General features: G+C 46.0%; 1 protein-coding gene across 5 annotated transcripts in view; it reads right to left on the minus strand.

Annotated features, from left to right (window-relative positions):
• The window catches only part of TUBA1C (tubulin alpha 1c), a 98,869-nt gene that overhangs the window by 6,622 nt on the left and 76,034 nt on the right, over positions 1-16,213 (minus strand). The window contains exon 4 of one of the 5 annotated variants that reach the window (XM_080662840.1): positions 2,762-3,553. The exons of the other annotated variants lie outside the window; for them this stretch is intronic. Coding sequence (XP_080518966.1) covers positions 2,762-2,764 — 3 coding nt within the window. The 5' untranslated portion in view covers positions 2,765-3,553. The remainder of the gene's footprint in view (positions 1-2,761; positions 3,554-16,213) is intronic. 5 annotated transcript variants of the gene reach the window in all.

Raw genomic sequence — 16,213 nt, forward strand, 5'->3', positions numbered from 1 at the left:
GAGGACTTTCAAAATGTTGACAATAAATATCTCCCATTTTCCTCAAATAAGGTTTAAAGTTTTTAAAAGTCACTAATGGAAGACTAGTTAAAGAAAATTCAACACCAGCTAAGATCTCAGAGTCTAGTTTCATAACCTGGGATAATAAAACCCTAATCACTCGCAACCTTGAACTGTGGTCCTCTCCTTCCCACCTATACTCCCCATAAAACAATCACGGCCTCCTGATCACATCAGCAAGCTCAGGGGTCACCTGCACCCACTCGCCCAGCTCTAGGGCTGTGGGAAAAAGGAGTTGTCTGTGCTAATGAACCCATGACTATTTACCATTGCATCATGTTTACCTTTAACTAGACTTTGGAAATTCCACAGCTCAAGAAAGTTGGAGAGTCAGAGATCTGTCCATGACAGAACCAGGTCCAAGGAGATGAAGTATCTCAGAAGATACTCTCAATCTAATGAAACACTTCTATTGAAACCTTTTGAGCCCCCAAACTTTCTTTCATTGCTCAACAGGCTAACTGGATTCCTTGTTTAAATTGTGCCCTCCATGCCCTAATCAATTTGGCTCAGTGGATAGAGCGTCGGCCTGCGGACTCAATGGTCCCAGGTTCAATTCCGGTCAAGGGCATGTACCTTGGTTGCGGGCACATCCCCAGTAGGGGGTGTGCAGGAGGCCGCTCATCGATGTTTCTCTCTCATCAATGTTTCTAACTCTCTATCCCTCTCTCTTCCTCTCTGTAAAAAAATCAATAAAATATATTAAAAAAAAAATTGTGCCCTCCAGTACCTCATGGCCACTAGGGAGATGGACAGACCTACACAGATGATAGAGTCGGTTAGTTTAGCTTTAACTGGGTAAGTAGCCACTGTCTCTCTTATTTGTTGATTGATTTTAGAGAGGGGGTGGGATAGAAACATCCATTTGTTGTTCTGTGGCGGGCCAGCATGGCCATGGTATACTCAGCCCCAGGGCGCCTTATGTGCCATGCTAGCTCAGCCAGGTTCAGTGACCCTGAGTGGGGGCGGTGAAGGATTAGAAAAGACAGACAAGAGAATGAAAGCTGGGCCTCAGTGGGTCGCTGCCCTCTCTGATGGAGAGACAGCACCATGGCCTGTAAGCTGTCTCTATTTTATAGCCAGATTCCACCAGGCAAAGTAAGGGCGTGGTCAAGATGTTTACAACATTCTCTGGGTTTAGAATCTAATTACATGCACCTGAACTCTATCAAGCCCACATCACTCAGGCACGTGGGGCCACGTGTTGGGACCGTAGGTTCAAGCTTAACTGTTGGCTATAATTGTGCTGGGAGAGCTCTGCCCTCCAAGCTGGGACTTGCATGTGGCCATGAGAGGACTGTGCCCTCTCATCAGTCCGAGGCTTGAACCTGTCCAAACACTGTAGTCACTCTCCACATTGTTCCACTTAGTTATGTATTTGTTGGTTGACTCCCATATGCATTCTGGCCTGGGATGGAACTGGCAACCTATATAAAAAACTATTAATCTAACATGTTATTGTTAAAATAGGTCTGCTGCTGCTGCTGCTCTGCTGCCCTTTAAACCATCGATTTTCAACCCTTTTCATTTCATGGCATACATAAACTCATTACTAAAATTCTGCAGCATACTGAAAAATAAATTTTTTTACAATCTAAGGGAAAAGAAGTCAGTGCCCCTAACTAAATTAGTCAGGTATTGCATGTTTTAAAAATTCTTGTGGCACACTGGTTGAAATCGCTGCTTTAAAACAGTGATTTCTTAAGTACACTTTTACCCGTATTTTGGGGTTTGCTTGGTGAAAAGCACTCAAGTTGTTACAGTCAGACATACTTTTGGTAACTGCGGTAATCTCTGAAGAATGTAACTTGCCGGCTATTCTTTTTTAAAGATACTGTTTCTTCTTTTTTAAAGATACTGTTTTGAAACATTTGATACATAAATACTGGTTTTAAAACATGGCTTATTGTAGACCAACAGAGGCTCTCTTGGTTGTTTTCAATACCTCTGGAAGTTACATAGAAAATACTCGTCTATAGTTTCATGTTTCTTTAAAACTACAAATACATCGTCAGTACTAGTTTACTCTGTGGTTTTACAAGAAAATACCCTTTCATGGGCTTGTTTTTAAAAAGCTGGCTTAAGCTATAAACAGCCCTCTAAATGAGCACCAGAAATACAGGCTTGGACAACGTGGGGAGGAGCCTGCCTCCAGCCTTCAGGTGGATTGGTGCAATAGGAGCCTCTCCCCAGACAGCCACAGGTGACTCAGCAGCGAGTCACAGGGCGCTGGAGGGGGGGCCAGTAAGCGTTTGCACCTTCCAAGCGGAAGCGCACGAGGTGCCCCAGGTGCTTCCACTGCGCAAGGGAAGGTGAGGTCATTGGGGAAATGGGAAGGGAGGGATTCGTAGTTTCCACAAACCCTTGGGAGCCAATGTGAAGGCTCCCTAGCCGTCCTCGGGCGATGGCGGGATCTTGGACGATACCCTCTCACCGAGATCAAGAGGGCTTCCCACTTTCACCGAGGGCAGTGGCCGGGCCGCGCCTTCCAGCCCAAAGAGGAGTCTGCCCGGTGAAGTCAACTTTCCCAGCCTGGTCACCAGAAGCCAGTTTGCCTGGAGGCTTCCGGGATGCGGCCCCACGTGCAACCCGGGTCCCGCCGCTCCGCGGATTGCTCCCTCTCCCCGCCCCATATACCACCGCACGGGGACCCCCACCCCCAGGAACTCCCACCCCCGGGAACCCCCACCTCCACACTCACCATAGCTGAGACTTGGTAGGGCTCGGAGGGGCTGAAAAGTGCGAGGAAACGGGAACAAGGACCTCCCACTGACAGATTACCAAGGAATCCGGGGGAGAAGTGACCCGACAGCTCGCCCGCGGCACCCTATATACCCACCACCCGTTGGGAGGGCGGGCCCTGAACCCCGCCCGGCCTCCAGGGTCCCGCCTCCAGCTGCGCGGCACCTGGCCGGGAGCCCCGCCCTACAAGGGCGGGCTGAGAGAGGATGGGCACAGGGCGCTGATTGGTGATTTCAAAAGTTCAAACCAAACTCTTAGGAAGGAGCCAGAAGAATCAGGAAGGGGAGGAGACTCCTGGGGCTGGAGAATGGGCGGGGCGGGTGGGGAAGAGGATGGAGACTGGAAGGAGCCGGAAGACGCTGAGTCCGCACTGTCCTCAGTGGGAGGGTGACGGGCCGGGGTGGGAGGGAGGGTGACGGGCCGGGGTGGGAGGGAGGGTGGGGGCCGAGCCTCAGGGAGGACAGGCGCCTAGTAAAGGGAGCAGCCGCCTCCCACTGCGCGCCGCACCCTCGGTCCCAGACCCCGGAGGACGGTCCGCGTGGCCTCTCTAGCCAGTCGCCGTGGCAGAGCTGAGGGGTTTCCAAGAGAGATGGCTCGGCCCCGCGGGTGTGGCTCAGTGGTTGAGCGTCCTCCCATGAACCTGGTGGTCGCCGATTCCATTCCCGGTCAGGGCACATGCTCGGTTTGCGGCCTCGATCCCCGGTAGGGGCGAGCAGGAAGCAGCCAATAGGTGTTTCTATCTCTTCTCTCTCTAGAATCAATAAAAACATATTACTGTACGACACACACTCACAAAACCAGAGAGGCTTGTTGCCCTTTCCAGGTCTTCATTACCACCAGCCAGCCTGAGGTCTCACCTTTTTGGTTACTTTTCCTTACTCATTTTCCTGTTTCCTTTTAAAAATGAACCTTTTCAATACTTTCAACAATAAAGATTTTTTTTTTTTCTAAATGAACCTTTTTGTTCCTAACAACAATCCACTTGGTGCAAAAGCTGGGTTTTTTTTTAAGTTCATTATAACAATAGCTTCCAATTTTTGATTGCTTACTATGCAGAGGAGCTGGTGTTTACACTGTATTAATCACATTTCATCCATGCAACAAACTGAGTTATCCCCATTTTACAGGTGAGGAAACTAGGACTCAGAGGAATTAAACCAGTTGAACACAGCTGGACTGGTGGAGCTGCCCTTAAGCCCTCACTACCTTGTGCTGACTCATGGGAAATATACCACTCAGACTGTCCCTGCTACCTTTATTTCCCAGAAGTGTGGCCCTCAGGATGAGTCTTCCCAGGATGTGCCACTCTGGCATCCAGATTATTTCCAGCTGAAAATAAAGCCCAACAAACTCAAGAAGGGTTTTTACCTACCCCTCATCTGCCTAAAGAGATTCAGATAGCAAAACCTGCTTCTGGAAGGGAATCTTAGCATATTCACCTTAGCACAGAAACATTGAGTGTGCTGCCCTAGCGGCCGGTTTAGCCCAGTGGATAGAACATCAACCTGCAGACTGAAGGGTCCCAGTTGCATTCTGATCAAGGGCACATGCCCAGGTGCAAGCTCATCCTCAGTAGGGAGCGTGCAGGAGGCAGCCGAGCAATGATTCTCTCATCACTGATGTTTCTCTCTCTCTCCCTTCCTCTCTGAAATCAATAAAAAATTTAAAAAAGAAACATTAAGTGTGTTGCCCTGGCCCGGTGGCTCAGTTGATTGAAGTGTAATCCAGTACACCAAAAGGTGTCGGATTCATCCTGGTCTGGGCACATACAGGAGACAACTGATCAACTCTCTCTCTCTCTTTCTGTCAAACCAATAGACCTATCCTCAGGTAAGGGGGAGGGGGGGGGAGGGGGACAAGCAGGGAGGATCAAAGCAAAAAGCTTTTTGCTAGATTCCCGTTTGTGTCCCATTTTTTTCTGCAAGAATTTGTTTAACAAATGTTTGCTCTTTGTCATCTACCAGTGAATTGGCAACCTACCCCTCAGTTTAAATGGCATACATACAGCATTTTGCTTCACTGTTTTTGGAATTTTCATGCTTAGATGAATTCCTCTGTGCACTTGTATTAAAATTTAATTTTCTCCTGTTAATCAGCAGTATGTCATTTGAATTATTTGAGCAGCCAGACGAACTAGTGGGATGAGGAGAAAGTTTCCCCTGCCCTGGCTTTAGCATCCTTTATTTCAACTGTTTTTCTTTCTCTGCAACTTAGTCATGTTATCTTAGCTCTTCAATTTCTTTTTTTTTTTTTAATATATTTTATTGATATTTTACAGAGAGGAAGGGAGAGGGATAGAGAGCTAGAAACATCGATGAGAGAGAAACATCGATCAGCTGCCTCCTGCACACCCCCTACTGGGGATGTGCCCGCAACCAGGGTACATGCCCTTGACCGGAATCGAACCCGGGACCCTTCAGTCCGCAGGCCGACGCTCTATCCACTGAGCCAAACCGGTTTCGGCAGCTCTTCAATTTCTTAACCAGCTCTGTGTGATAGTTTATGGAAATATTCAGGGAACACTAGTGATTGCTATACAGAATATAAGTTAAAAGGTTTTTTCCTGAAATAGAAAAAGGCAAAATGAAAGCAAAAATGGGTTTTGGATACTGAATAGGCAGACCTTGAATAGACTCCAACTCATACACACAAAATGGATGCTTTGGAAATATGTACAGAGATTACAGTACAGAGTTCATTCATCAAATGCTTATTGAATTCCTATTGTGTGGCAGGTATTTTGAAATTTGGAAAAGCTAACATTTTAGTCTGTTGCTAAATATTTTAGTCTTAATTAGTAGAGCTTTTCACTTTTTTTGATTCATCCCACAAACATATGTAGCACAGTTTCTAGGTACTTAGGAAAGAGGCAGGCTAGTAAGAAGCTAGGAAAATTTCTTGGCGGGTGGAATGGGGAAACTGAGAAGATAGCTGAACTGGGCGAACAATTTACAGCCAGATACAGACGGAAAGCCCAGGGTGCCAAGCAAGGAGCAAAACTGGTGCTAGACCTACCCCCAGGGTGGCCTCTCATGCCCTGGCATATCACTGGTCATGCAGTTTAGACCCCTGACCTTTCCTCCCTAGAGAGAGCATCTAGGCTTCAGTTGTATTTCGGCTTCAGGCCCCCCAAAAGCAGCAAAATCAGGTGGGTGATGCCAGGACCAGTTGTCTTGGCACTGACCCATCAGTAGAGACCATGATTCTGAAAGGGCACACTTAGAAAAGCGAATGAATATTCTATTGGGACCCTCCCCTAAGAACTCCCCTAAACTCCCAGCCTTTTAAAACCCTCAAAACACAGGACCTGGTGTGCGCTCTCCCTCCTGGGAGCACATCAGCACCTTGCCCACTGGCATGCATCTCTTAAACTCTAATGTTCACAGAGACTTGCAACCAGGGGAGCACTGGGCCGCAGCAGCTCCTTCAGGGGCCAGCCCCCTGAACCTGTCTCCAAGGCCCCCTTTTCTCTGACTTCCCAGTGAGCCAAAGCGGCCCCACCTAGGCTCTCCTGTTGCTTCTTCTATCCTAGGCCCTTCCTTGTTTCACTGTCCCCAGCTTTAATAAGCATCCTCTAGAAGTCACCTAGACGCGTATTGTGAAATCTTGACTGCACGAAGTCAAGAACCCACACACTATAGGCCAGCGGGAGGCAGACTCGCTTTGGGCCTGGTCCCTTTCCGGTAACAGGAATAGGCATCAGGAATAGGCATGGGAACAACTGATAGATCTCTGCCTCATGGAGCGAATGGGTGGTAGGGAAGAAAGACAATAAAAATAATAAAAATTAAATTAAGTTATGCTACAGCAACAAGCTCCTCTTGGTTCATCAGCAACGGGAGAAGCAGCGTAAATGAAGGCTGCTGGCTGGACTGATCACTGAGGGAAGCCTGGCCCTCTCGCTGAGAGGAGAGGGTAGAGGAGCTGTGCGGAAATCTCCTTCGGCAATTTTGGTAGCTATGATGTTGGCAACTAGTGCAAATTAGGCCCAACTTCAGGACAGCTGCTACTATGGTCATCAGCTTAGGTGGCAAAACTATATTAATGTGGATGAAAGGGGCCACATGCTGACCTGACAAGCTCAGGGAAGGCCTGCATGGCAGCCTTGCAAACTCAGAGACCTAAAGTAACCACAAAGTATGGCCTGAAATTAAAACTTTTTTAAACTGAAGAACAGGTTATGATGGGTAGTCACGTCCTAGGATGGTATCTTCACTGACAAGGTCAACCTTTACCTTAACTGAGCCTATCTGTCTTTTTGCATCTATAATAACATACCCTTGAAATGTCTGGGTAACTAGTAACTTCCCTTCTCCTGGACCCCTTGAGGTGCAACCTAATGTGACTGGCGCCAGGACAGATACCACAAATCCCTTCATTGTTATCATGTTAATTGTTGACTGTTGGCTATCCTACACCCATCTAAGTATGTGTCTATCATTTTACCTTTTATCCAATCCCAGAGGTTCCCCCACCCACCCCGCCCTTTGCTTTCTCCTACCTCTAACCTATCACCAATGGATTTCTTGTAACCCACCTACCTCCCCTCCTTTGATTGCAATGTATAAAAAGAGACAAAAACCCACCATTCTCTGGAGCACTATCTGTTGAGATACTGCTTCCTGGCAATTGTCGACAGTTTGGCTCAAATAAACTCACAAAAATTCTTTACAAGTTTGAGTGTTTTTATGTTAACATTAACTTATTCCTGGTTGGCTGGAACTGGGTGAAGAACAGCTGTAAAACCAACTTCAGCTAGTTTAAGTTGAAGCCCTTTAGGACTTTTCTTTTAAGACTGAGCCTCAGTCTTGCCTCTTCTTTGTCACTGTCTCCATTTCCATCCATTACACCTTAGCCTGAAGGAGATGGGGAATGAACCAATTCTGCTTCAGTCTATGGGTCATTGGGCAGGAGACATTTAGGAGGCTGCTTCCCCTCCAGGCTGTGGTCTCCACTGTGAAGCATTTTAATTAAAAAGATCCTCCATAAAGTTACAACTACCCTGTCAAAAAAAATGTTTTTAAAGAGTAAATTATATAATTCATTGGAAGGTGTAGAGTGCTATAGAAAAATATAGAGCAAGGTAAAGTGGAATGAGAGTTCTCGCAGGAGTGGGGTGGGAGGCAGGTTCTGTCTGGGAGAGGAAATTCCCTCTTCTACCCTTCTTGAGTTCTTGCAGATTCTGGCTAGTGAGGAATGTAAGTAGAATGTAAGCCAGGGCAGTTAGTAAAATTAACAAAGGTTTGTTTATAGAGACTTCTCAGCTCTGGATTCTCTACTTCTGGTGATAAGACTGTCTGTTCCTTGGATTGCTCCTTCCCTGCTCATCTGTAGCAGGGAAGGTACTTTTCACATGGAGATTTATTTCCTGCATTTAGACAGAGAATCTGAGAGCTCCTCTGGCTCCTGCTGCTTCTAGAGTGATTTTAATTCAAAATATCAATATGCCACTGTGGGGTATTTTGGAGAGGGCTACCTTGGACTCCAACACTTGCAATATAAAAAAAATGGTCAGGATTTGCCTTCCTGATAAATGAGATCTGAACAAAGACTTGAAGGTCATGAGGGGTTAGCCGAGTGGCTCTCTGGGAGAAGCGTGGTCCTGGAACAGTGAGCAGCTAGAGCAGATGCAAGCATGTTCTTGGAAGAGCAGGGAGGCCAGTTTGGCTGGAAAAGATGAATAGTAGGAGATGGAAGAGAGCCAGATCTTGTAGCTTCTGGTAAGCCACTGCAAGGCCTGTGGCTTTTACTCTGACACAGGGGAGGGGGTGGGGTGTGTGTGGAGGGGTGGCGGGGGATGCAGGGTTCCAAACACAGAAGTGACATGGCCTGATTACCTTTTTTTAAAAGATCACCTGGTTATTGAGTTGAGACTAGATTCCAGGAGTGCACAGGTAGAAGCAGGAAGAAAACTTAAGATGATAACTCATTGTGATGGTAATTCTTTTGAGAGATAATGAAGACTCAGACCAGAGTGGTAGCGGAGGAAGTGGTGAAAGTGTTTAGAGTTGGCCACATTCTGAAGATAGTGCCAAAATAATTCCCCAAAGGCTCACATGTAAGGGACAGAGAAGCCAAGGATTACTCCAGAGTTTTTTGCCTGAATGGCTGAGAAGTGGGTTTGCCATCGACAGATGCTAAAGGCTATGAATGGTGCAGGCTTGGAGGGGAATGATATCAAGGGTTTGTTTTGGGTCAAGTCAAGATGTTGCTCTCCATGTGTAGGTGATGATGACCAATACACACTGGGGTATGAGAGTCTGGATTTCAAGGGAGAGAGATCTGGGTAGAGATGTACATCTAAATGCCACCCTAAAGTCACAACATTGGGTGAGATCACTGAGGGAGGGAGTGTAGAAATAGAAGAGGACCAAGGACAGCTCTGGGAGAAGCAGCAAAAGGACAGTAAGAGGGAACAGCCAGTGAGTTAGGAGGAAACCCAAGAGTGTGAGGTCCTAGAAACCAAAGAAGGAGTGATCAGCAGTGTCAAATGCTGCCGATAGGTCAAGTAAGATGAGAACTCAAAAATAACCATTGGGTAGTAATCCTTATAACAATGTATCCATCTATGAGTTACATACTATCCCCATTTTATAAAGGAGGAGATTAAGAAATGTGCTCAAACCCTGGCTGATTTGAGCACAGTAGTAACCTTTATAAGAATAGTTCAGCGTGGCAATTTAAAAATGACAGGCATTTTATTTTTAGATTGTTTGCATATGATTTATTAACAAAATACCTTTATTTTTCTTCCTCTCACTGCCTACTGCCTCATATTCAAACAGATAGTCCCTGAGGAACCACAATATGTTTAAGGGTTTTGCATTCCTGATTACCTTGGTTTGGATTTTGGCTTTTTTGTTTTGTAGCTGTGGGTCCTTGAACTTCCTTCCTTCCTTCCTTCCTTCCTTCCTTCCTTCCTTCCTTCCTTCCTTCCTTCCTTTCCTTCTTCCTTTCTTTCTCTCTCTCTTTCTTTCTTTCTTTCTTTCTTTCTTTCTTTCTTTCTTTCTTTCTTTCTTTCTTTCTTTCTTTCTTTCCTTTTTTTTCTCCTAACCTGAGGATAATTTCCCCATTTATTTCTAGAGAGATGGAAGGGAGGGATGAGGGGAAGAGAGAGATGGGAGGGAGAAGGAGAGAGAGAGAGGTACATGCCCTCTTGACCAGGAATGGAGCTGAGATCCTTCAGTCCGCCGGCCAACGACGACACTCTAACCACTGAGTCAAACCGGCTAGGGCTGAATTTATTGTTTTAAGGCAAAACTACTGTTGCCGAAGACCAAAGAAATACCAAGCATGCCTCCTAGAGAAAGGGAGGGACCCCGTTTATTAACACTAGTGCATTCCGGGAATAATTTCCAAATCAGAGTGAAGAAACACGCACAGGGCTTCACTTTTTTTTTTTTTAATATATTTTATTGATTTTTTTACAGAGAGGAAGGGAGAGGATAGAGAGTTAGAAACACCGATGAGAGAGAAACATCGATCAGCTGCCTCCTGCACACCCCCTACTGGGGATATGCCCGCAACCAAGGTACATGCCCTTGACTGGAATCGAACCCGGGACCCCTCAGTCCGCAGGCGACGCTCCATCCACTGAGCCAAACCGGTTAGGGCTGGGCTTCACTTTTTATAACCTTCTGGGGTCTTTGTCTTGCAGATATGGTTCCGCCCCCTTTTGTGGGAAGGCCCCCAGGTGTTGGGGGTCCCCAGGCCATATCCCATGATCTGTCCTGGGGCCATCGATAAAGACCCTCCTCCTCACCCCTCCACCCCCCCACCCCACCCAGGGCAGTGTATTGCCCAGGGCAGTGTATTGTTCACAGTTTTTATGGCCTGACACACCTTGCAAGACCAGTTTCCTCCTCACTACTACTAATTTAACAAGAAAAAAGAGCCCTGGCCGGTGTTACTCAGTGATTAGAGTGTTGGCTGGGGCACCAAAGAGTCTTGGGTTCGATTCCCAGTGAAGGGCATGTACCTAGGTTCAGCATGCAGGAAGGTGTGGGAAGAACCAGCTGATTGCTGTTTCTTTTTCTCTGTCCCCCACCCCCTCCCCAAGGATTAACAACAACAACAAACCAAGCAAATAAAACAAGAAAAAAGGGGATTTGTCCAACTTTCAAGACCTCCAAAGGACAGCTAGAACTCCTGGCAATTAAGTTCAACCACCTTTTTTACAATAAGTATTTTAAAAACCTATGTATTTCCAGGGAGTTTGTTTTTTCTTTTTATCCTTGTAAACACAGAAGAGCAGGACATTATCTCCTAGGTAATATGCTCTTTTATTTTTGGAGAAAAGTAATCCTTAATTCTTTCACTTTCACTTACTGCTTTTTTTATCCTGCAAATATTTACAGCCTTTACAACTTTTTTACACATTCTTTCAAAGCTCTCCTCCCCCTGACAGGAGTGTTTTGGACTTCTTCCCTTTCCTCAGGACTCTGCATGTGAAATGCTAGCTAGCTCCATTCTGGGAGATTACCAGAGAAGACTGGCTTTCAGCTCCGAAATTTCACATTTTATTTCCACTGAGACATCATTTGACTTGATCTAATCTGCTTTGTAATCCCTAAAAATGTAATACTTTGAGTTGTTTCCTCACAGTGACTGACTAAAATAGGTTGTGTTTCCCTTATATTTCTGCTCTATATACTACAGCCAAGCCTTCTTACCCAAGATCTTTCTAATCTCTTCTGTAAATAATCCCCTCCCCCCATCCCTTTAGGAGAAACAGGTAAAATTCTCTTGCAGAAAATTAAAAGGAACGACTCACATTTTCACTTGCCTACATTATTTACCCAGTAAGTGGACGCACGTCCTGGAATCCGGGAATCTTTCCTATTTATGGCGATGCTAATTTCATCACTTCACTTTTTCATATTCCTAAAAAGCACCCCCAGCAGGAGGCCTGAGTGTCTTCTTTGCTGTGACTGTAACTTCTGGGAGCAGGGAACACAGCGGGGGATGTACTTAGAGCCTGTGACTCTCAGGATACCCTTTCCCTTTTCCCCTTTCCCCTTTCCAGGTATCTCTCCACCTGCCCCCTCCTCCCAGGACACAGAACCAGCCATTCTCAAGTACACCAAGAACTGTTTTTTCCTACTTAATTAGTACAATAGCACCTCAATGCGAGGAAGTATCAGTGCATAAATTCCACACAGTTAGGAAACTTGGGGGTGAAACAGTCTCCTGTTATTCAAGTCATTTGTTCAATTTGGCTGACAGAACTGGGCCTCTTCCAGTGTCTGTCTCTCCCCCTTCGGGTCACTGGGAGTCTCCCTCACTGAACCCCGTGGGACTCTTGTGCTGATTCTCCTACTCCCTGCGGTGCTAGAGCCTACGAGAGCCAATGGTTAGATTTTCAGGAATTTTGTGAGCCAGTGGGACGTGACATTACATTGGTGGTTTGAAATCAGCGGTGGGGGTTGCATTTACGCCATGGAAATGGTGAATCTACCAGTTAGGCTCTCACCTCCACTCCCTGCACACCACTGCCCCTCCTTCCACACTAACCAAGTCAGGCCATCTCTCCTGGTTCTTTTAACCCTCTGCTCACAGCCCCAAAGCCCCAAAGCCCAGCCTGACTTCTTCCTTTGGGCTTTCAGGGTTAAGAAGGGGTTACCTCCCAATCAACTTCCTCATGGTTCTTTCCCAGCCCTTTTTTTTAAAAAAAAATTTTTTTTTAAATATATTTTATTGATTTTTTACAGAGAGGAAGGGAGAGGGATAGAGAGTTAGAAACATCGATGAGAGAGAAACATCAATCAGCTGCCTCCTGCACACCGCCCTCACTGGGGATGTGCCTGCAACCAAGGTACATGCCCTTGACCAGAATCGAACCTGCGACCCTTCAGTCCAAAGACCAACGCTCTATCCACTGAGCCAAACCGGCTAGGGCTTTCCCAGCCCTTTTATCTCTTGGGTCCTATAAGCCCCCAAGCTCCTCTACTCTTCCCCATCCCCTCTCCTGTGTCAGGACTCTCGGCTTCCATCCCTGCCCAGGCTGATGAGTTTATACACTTTAAGTTATTTATTCTCCTCAATTAACCCTGTGAGGTAGAAACCCTTGTTACCTCCATTTTACAGAAGAGGAAATTGAGGCCCATGGGGGTGAGTAACTGTATCTAGAGACACCCTGGCCCGGCTGTGTTAGGCCCAGCCTTCTTCTCTGGGATCCCCAGCCCTTCCTCGGGAGGTCTCATTAATGCTCTCAGTTTCAAACCACTGCCTTCTCTCCAAAAACACTCATATGAAACCACTTTTATATCTACAACTGTAATTGCATGTTTATTTCTCCAAGTCCTCCAAACCTGGAATGATTCCCCAAACCCTTCAGTTATGGCGCCATGAAGGGAGGAGGCTGGTACAGAGTTCTAGCAGATGTGGACCCGCACGGCCTCTTTTTATAGCACTTGCTATTTTGATCCTCTCGTCCGTGTACTTTCCCCCTTATCCTCCAGCTTTTGTGTTCTGATAGAGTCAGGAATATAAGCCTTTTAGAAACCCTGAAAGGTCTTTGCTTGTTTTTGATAAATCAAGAGATTCTCATTTTAAATCACATACTTCTTTGTTTTGGTAACTTGTGGTCCCCACTGACCTTGTAAATGAGTTATGTGGAACAGCCTGTAACTACAAAATCAATTTGCTTACCCTGTTCCATTTGTTTGTACAGAACCCAAGGGACAGAGCTTGGTTCACATACTATGGGGGGAAAGAGAGAGAAGGAAAGAATTCTTTGTGTTCAAAACAAAGAAACAAATTTTACATTCGGGCTGCTAGCCTCCTTTACCCTGCCTGAAACAACCGGTAGTAAACCCAAGTTGTTTCAGAGGAAAGAAAAATTAACCAGGAATGTAGGTCACCTAGCGAGCTATGAAACCTGTTTCCTTGATAATCGTTTGCTTGGTTGCATTGGGGGGTTTAATGGCCTCTGGGCAAGGCCCAGACAGCCTGCAATAGACTGAGTGTGTCACCCCCAAATGCATATGTTGAAATCCTAACCTCCACTGTGATGTTAATAGGAGGTGAGGCTTTTGGGAGGTGGAGCCCATGAATGGGATTAGTGCCCTTATAAAAGGGACTCCAGAGAGCTCTCTTGCCATGTGAAATACAACAATAAAATGGCAGTCTGCCACCTGGCACTGAGGGGTTGGGGGTTCGATTCCCAGTCAAAGGCACCAACCCAGGTTGCAGGTTCAATCCCCTCCCCGGTCCCCGGTCCGGGCATGTGCAGGAGGCAACCAATCAATGTGTCTCTCTCACATCAATGTTTCTCTCTCTGTCTCTTTTTCTCTCTCTCTCTCCTTCTCCCCTCCCTCCTTCCTCCCTTCCATTCTCTCTAAAAATGGAAAAAATATCCTCGAGTGAAGATTAACAAAAAATTTTCTTTTAAATGGCAGTCTGCCACCTGGAAGAGGGTTCTCGCCAGAGCTCAGCCACGCTGGCACCCTGAACTCGAACTTCCAGCCTCCAGAACTGTAAGGAATAAGTTTTTGTTGTATACAAGCCACCCAGTTTATGGTATTTTGTTAAGCAGCCTAAGCAAAGACAGCCGAGTCTCAAGCACATTGTTCTGGATGTTGATAAGGGATCATTCTGACCTTAGAGAAAGGACAGAATAAAACACAAAGGGAAAGACCCTGGGGTTGGGTAAAGTAGAGATTAGAATAACAAAACATTGAAGTAAGGAGTCTATCCACTCCTCAGAGACAGGAGTGTAAACTCAGAGCCATTATAACTTAGGAACTGGGAGTTCTGGTTCTGGTGTGATGAAAGAGCACAACCTTTGGCCAGGTCCCTGGCTGCACTGAGCCCTAGTTTCCCATCTACTGGGTGAGGATCAGACCTGCTCTGAAACAGCCTGTAAGTAGATCACTGCACTGGGATTTAGGAGATTGGAGTCTCATTATAGTACCACTGACTGAGCGGGTCTTAGTCTTGTCATTTGTAACATAAAATATAGCCTCTAAGCTTCCTTTTATATAGCTCCCTGAAAATGTAAATTACATTATTCTAGAAATGCAAAATTACATTATTCTTTATTTTCTTCAATAAATATTTATTTGGCTCCTAGTGTGTACAAGGCACCGGTACTAGGAACTGAAGACAAGACAAAGCCCCTCAAGGAGTTTACGTTGCCTTTGGGAAAGAGACACGAGAGGGTAATGAGCACTATTTTACCTAACATGGCAGAGAAGACCTGTCTGATTTGAAGGAAGAACTGAGCCATGTGGATTTCTGAGGGATGAGCACTCGGAATGGCTGGAGCAGTGTGAGTGAGGGAAAAGCAACAGATGACATCAGAGAGAAAGAGAGAGAGACTGTGTAGTCCTCAGAGGCGAGAGATTGAAGTTATGGGAAGGTTCTAAGCAAAGTAATGACAAGATTAGACTTTTGTTTTACAGGATCACTGTGGTCTCTGTGCTTCGAATAGAATGTAGGGAGGGAGGCAAGAATGGAAGTAGACAACCCAGTTAAGCAGCTACTGTAATAGCTGGGCAGGAGCCAATTCTTCTCCGAGAGGAGATAGTGACAAGTGGGTAGATTCTGAATAGGAGTTTCTGGTGGATTGGATGTGAGTTGTGAGAAAAAGAAGAATCAAGAAAGACTTCAAGCTCAGCCAGCATAGCTCAGTGATTGAGCATCGACCTATGAACCGGGAGGTCAAGGTTTGATTCCTGGTCAGAGCACATGCGGGTTGCAGGCTCGATCCCTAGTGTGAGGTGTGCAGGAGGATGCCAATCAATGATTCTCTCTCATCATTGATGTTTCTATCTCTCTCTCCCTCTCCCTTTATCTCTGAAATCAATAAAAATATATTTTTTGAAAAAATGACTGCAAGAGGTTGGGTGTGAACAACTGGAAAAGTGGAGCTGATATTAAGATGAGGAGCTTTGGAAGAAACAGATTTAACGGTGGTAATGAGCAAGGAGATCAGGGTTTGCTTTGGGCATATTAAGTCTGAGATGCACCCTAGCTGGTTTGGCTCAGTGGATAGTGTCGGCCTGTGGACTGAAGGGTCCCGGGTTCCATTTTGGTCAAGGGCACATGCCAGTAGGGGGATGCAGGAGGCAGCCGATCAATGATTCTCTCTCATCACTGATGTTTCTCTCTCTCTCTCCCTCTCCCTTCCTCTCTGTAATCAATAATTTAAAAAAAAATTTTTTAAATATATATTTTATTGATTTTTTTACAGAGAGGAAGGGAGAGGGAGAGAGAGTTAGAAACATCGATGAGAGAGAAACATCCATCAGCTGCCTCCTGCACGCCCCCTACTGGGGATGTGCCAGCAACCAAGGTACATGCCCTTGACCAGAATCGAACCCGGGACCCTACAGTCCACAGGCCGATGCTCTATCCACTGAGCCACACCGGTTAGGGCAAAAAAAATATTTTTTAAAAAAGTCTGAGA

This window comes from Plecotus auritus (assembly GCF_963455305.1).
Source record: "Plecotus auritus genome assembly, chromosome: 3".
In the NCBI taxonomy this organism is placed as follows: Eukaryota; Metazoa; Chordata; class Mammalia; order Chiroptera; family Vespertilionidae; genus Plecotus; species Plecotus auritus.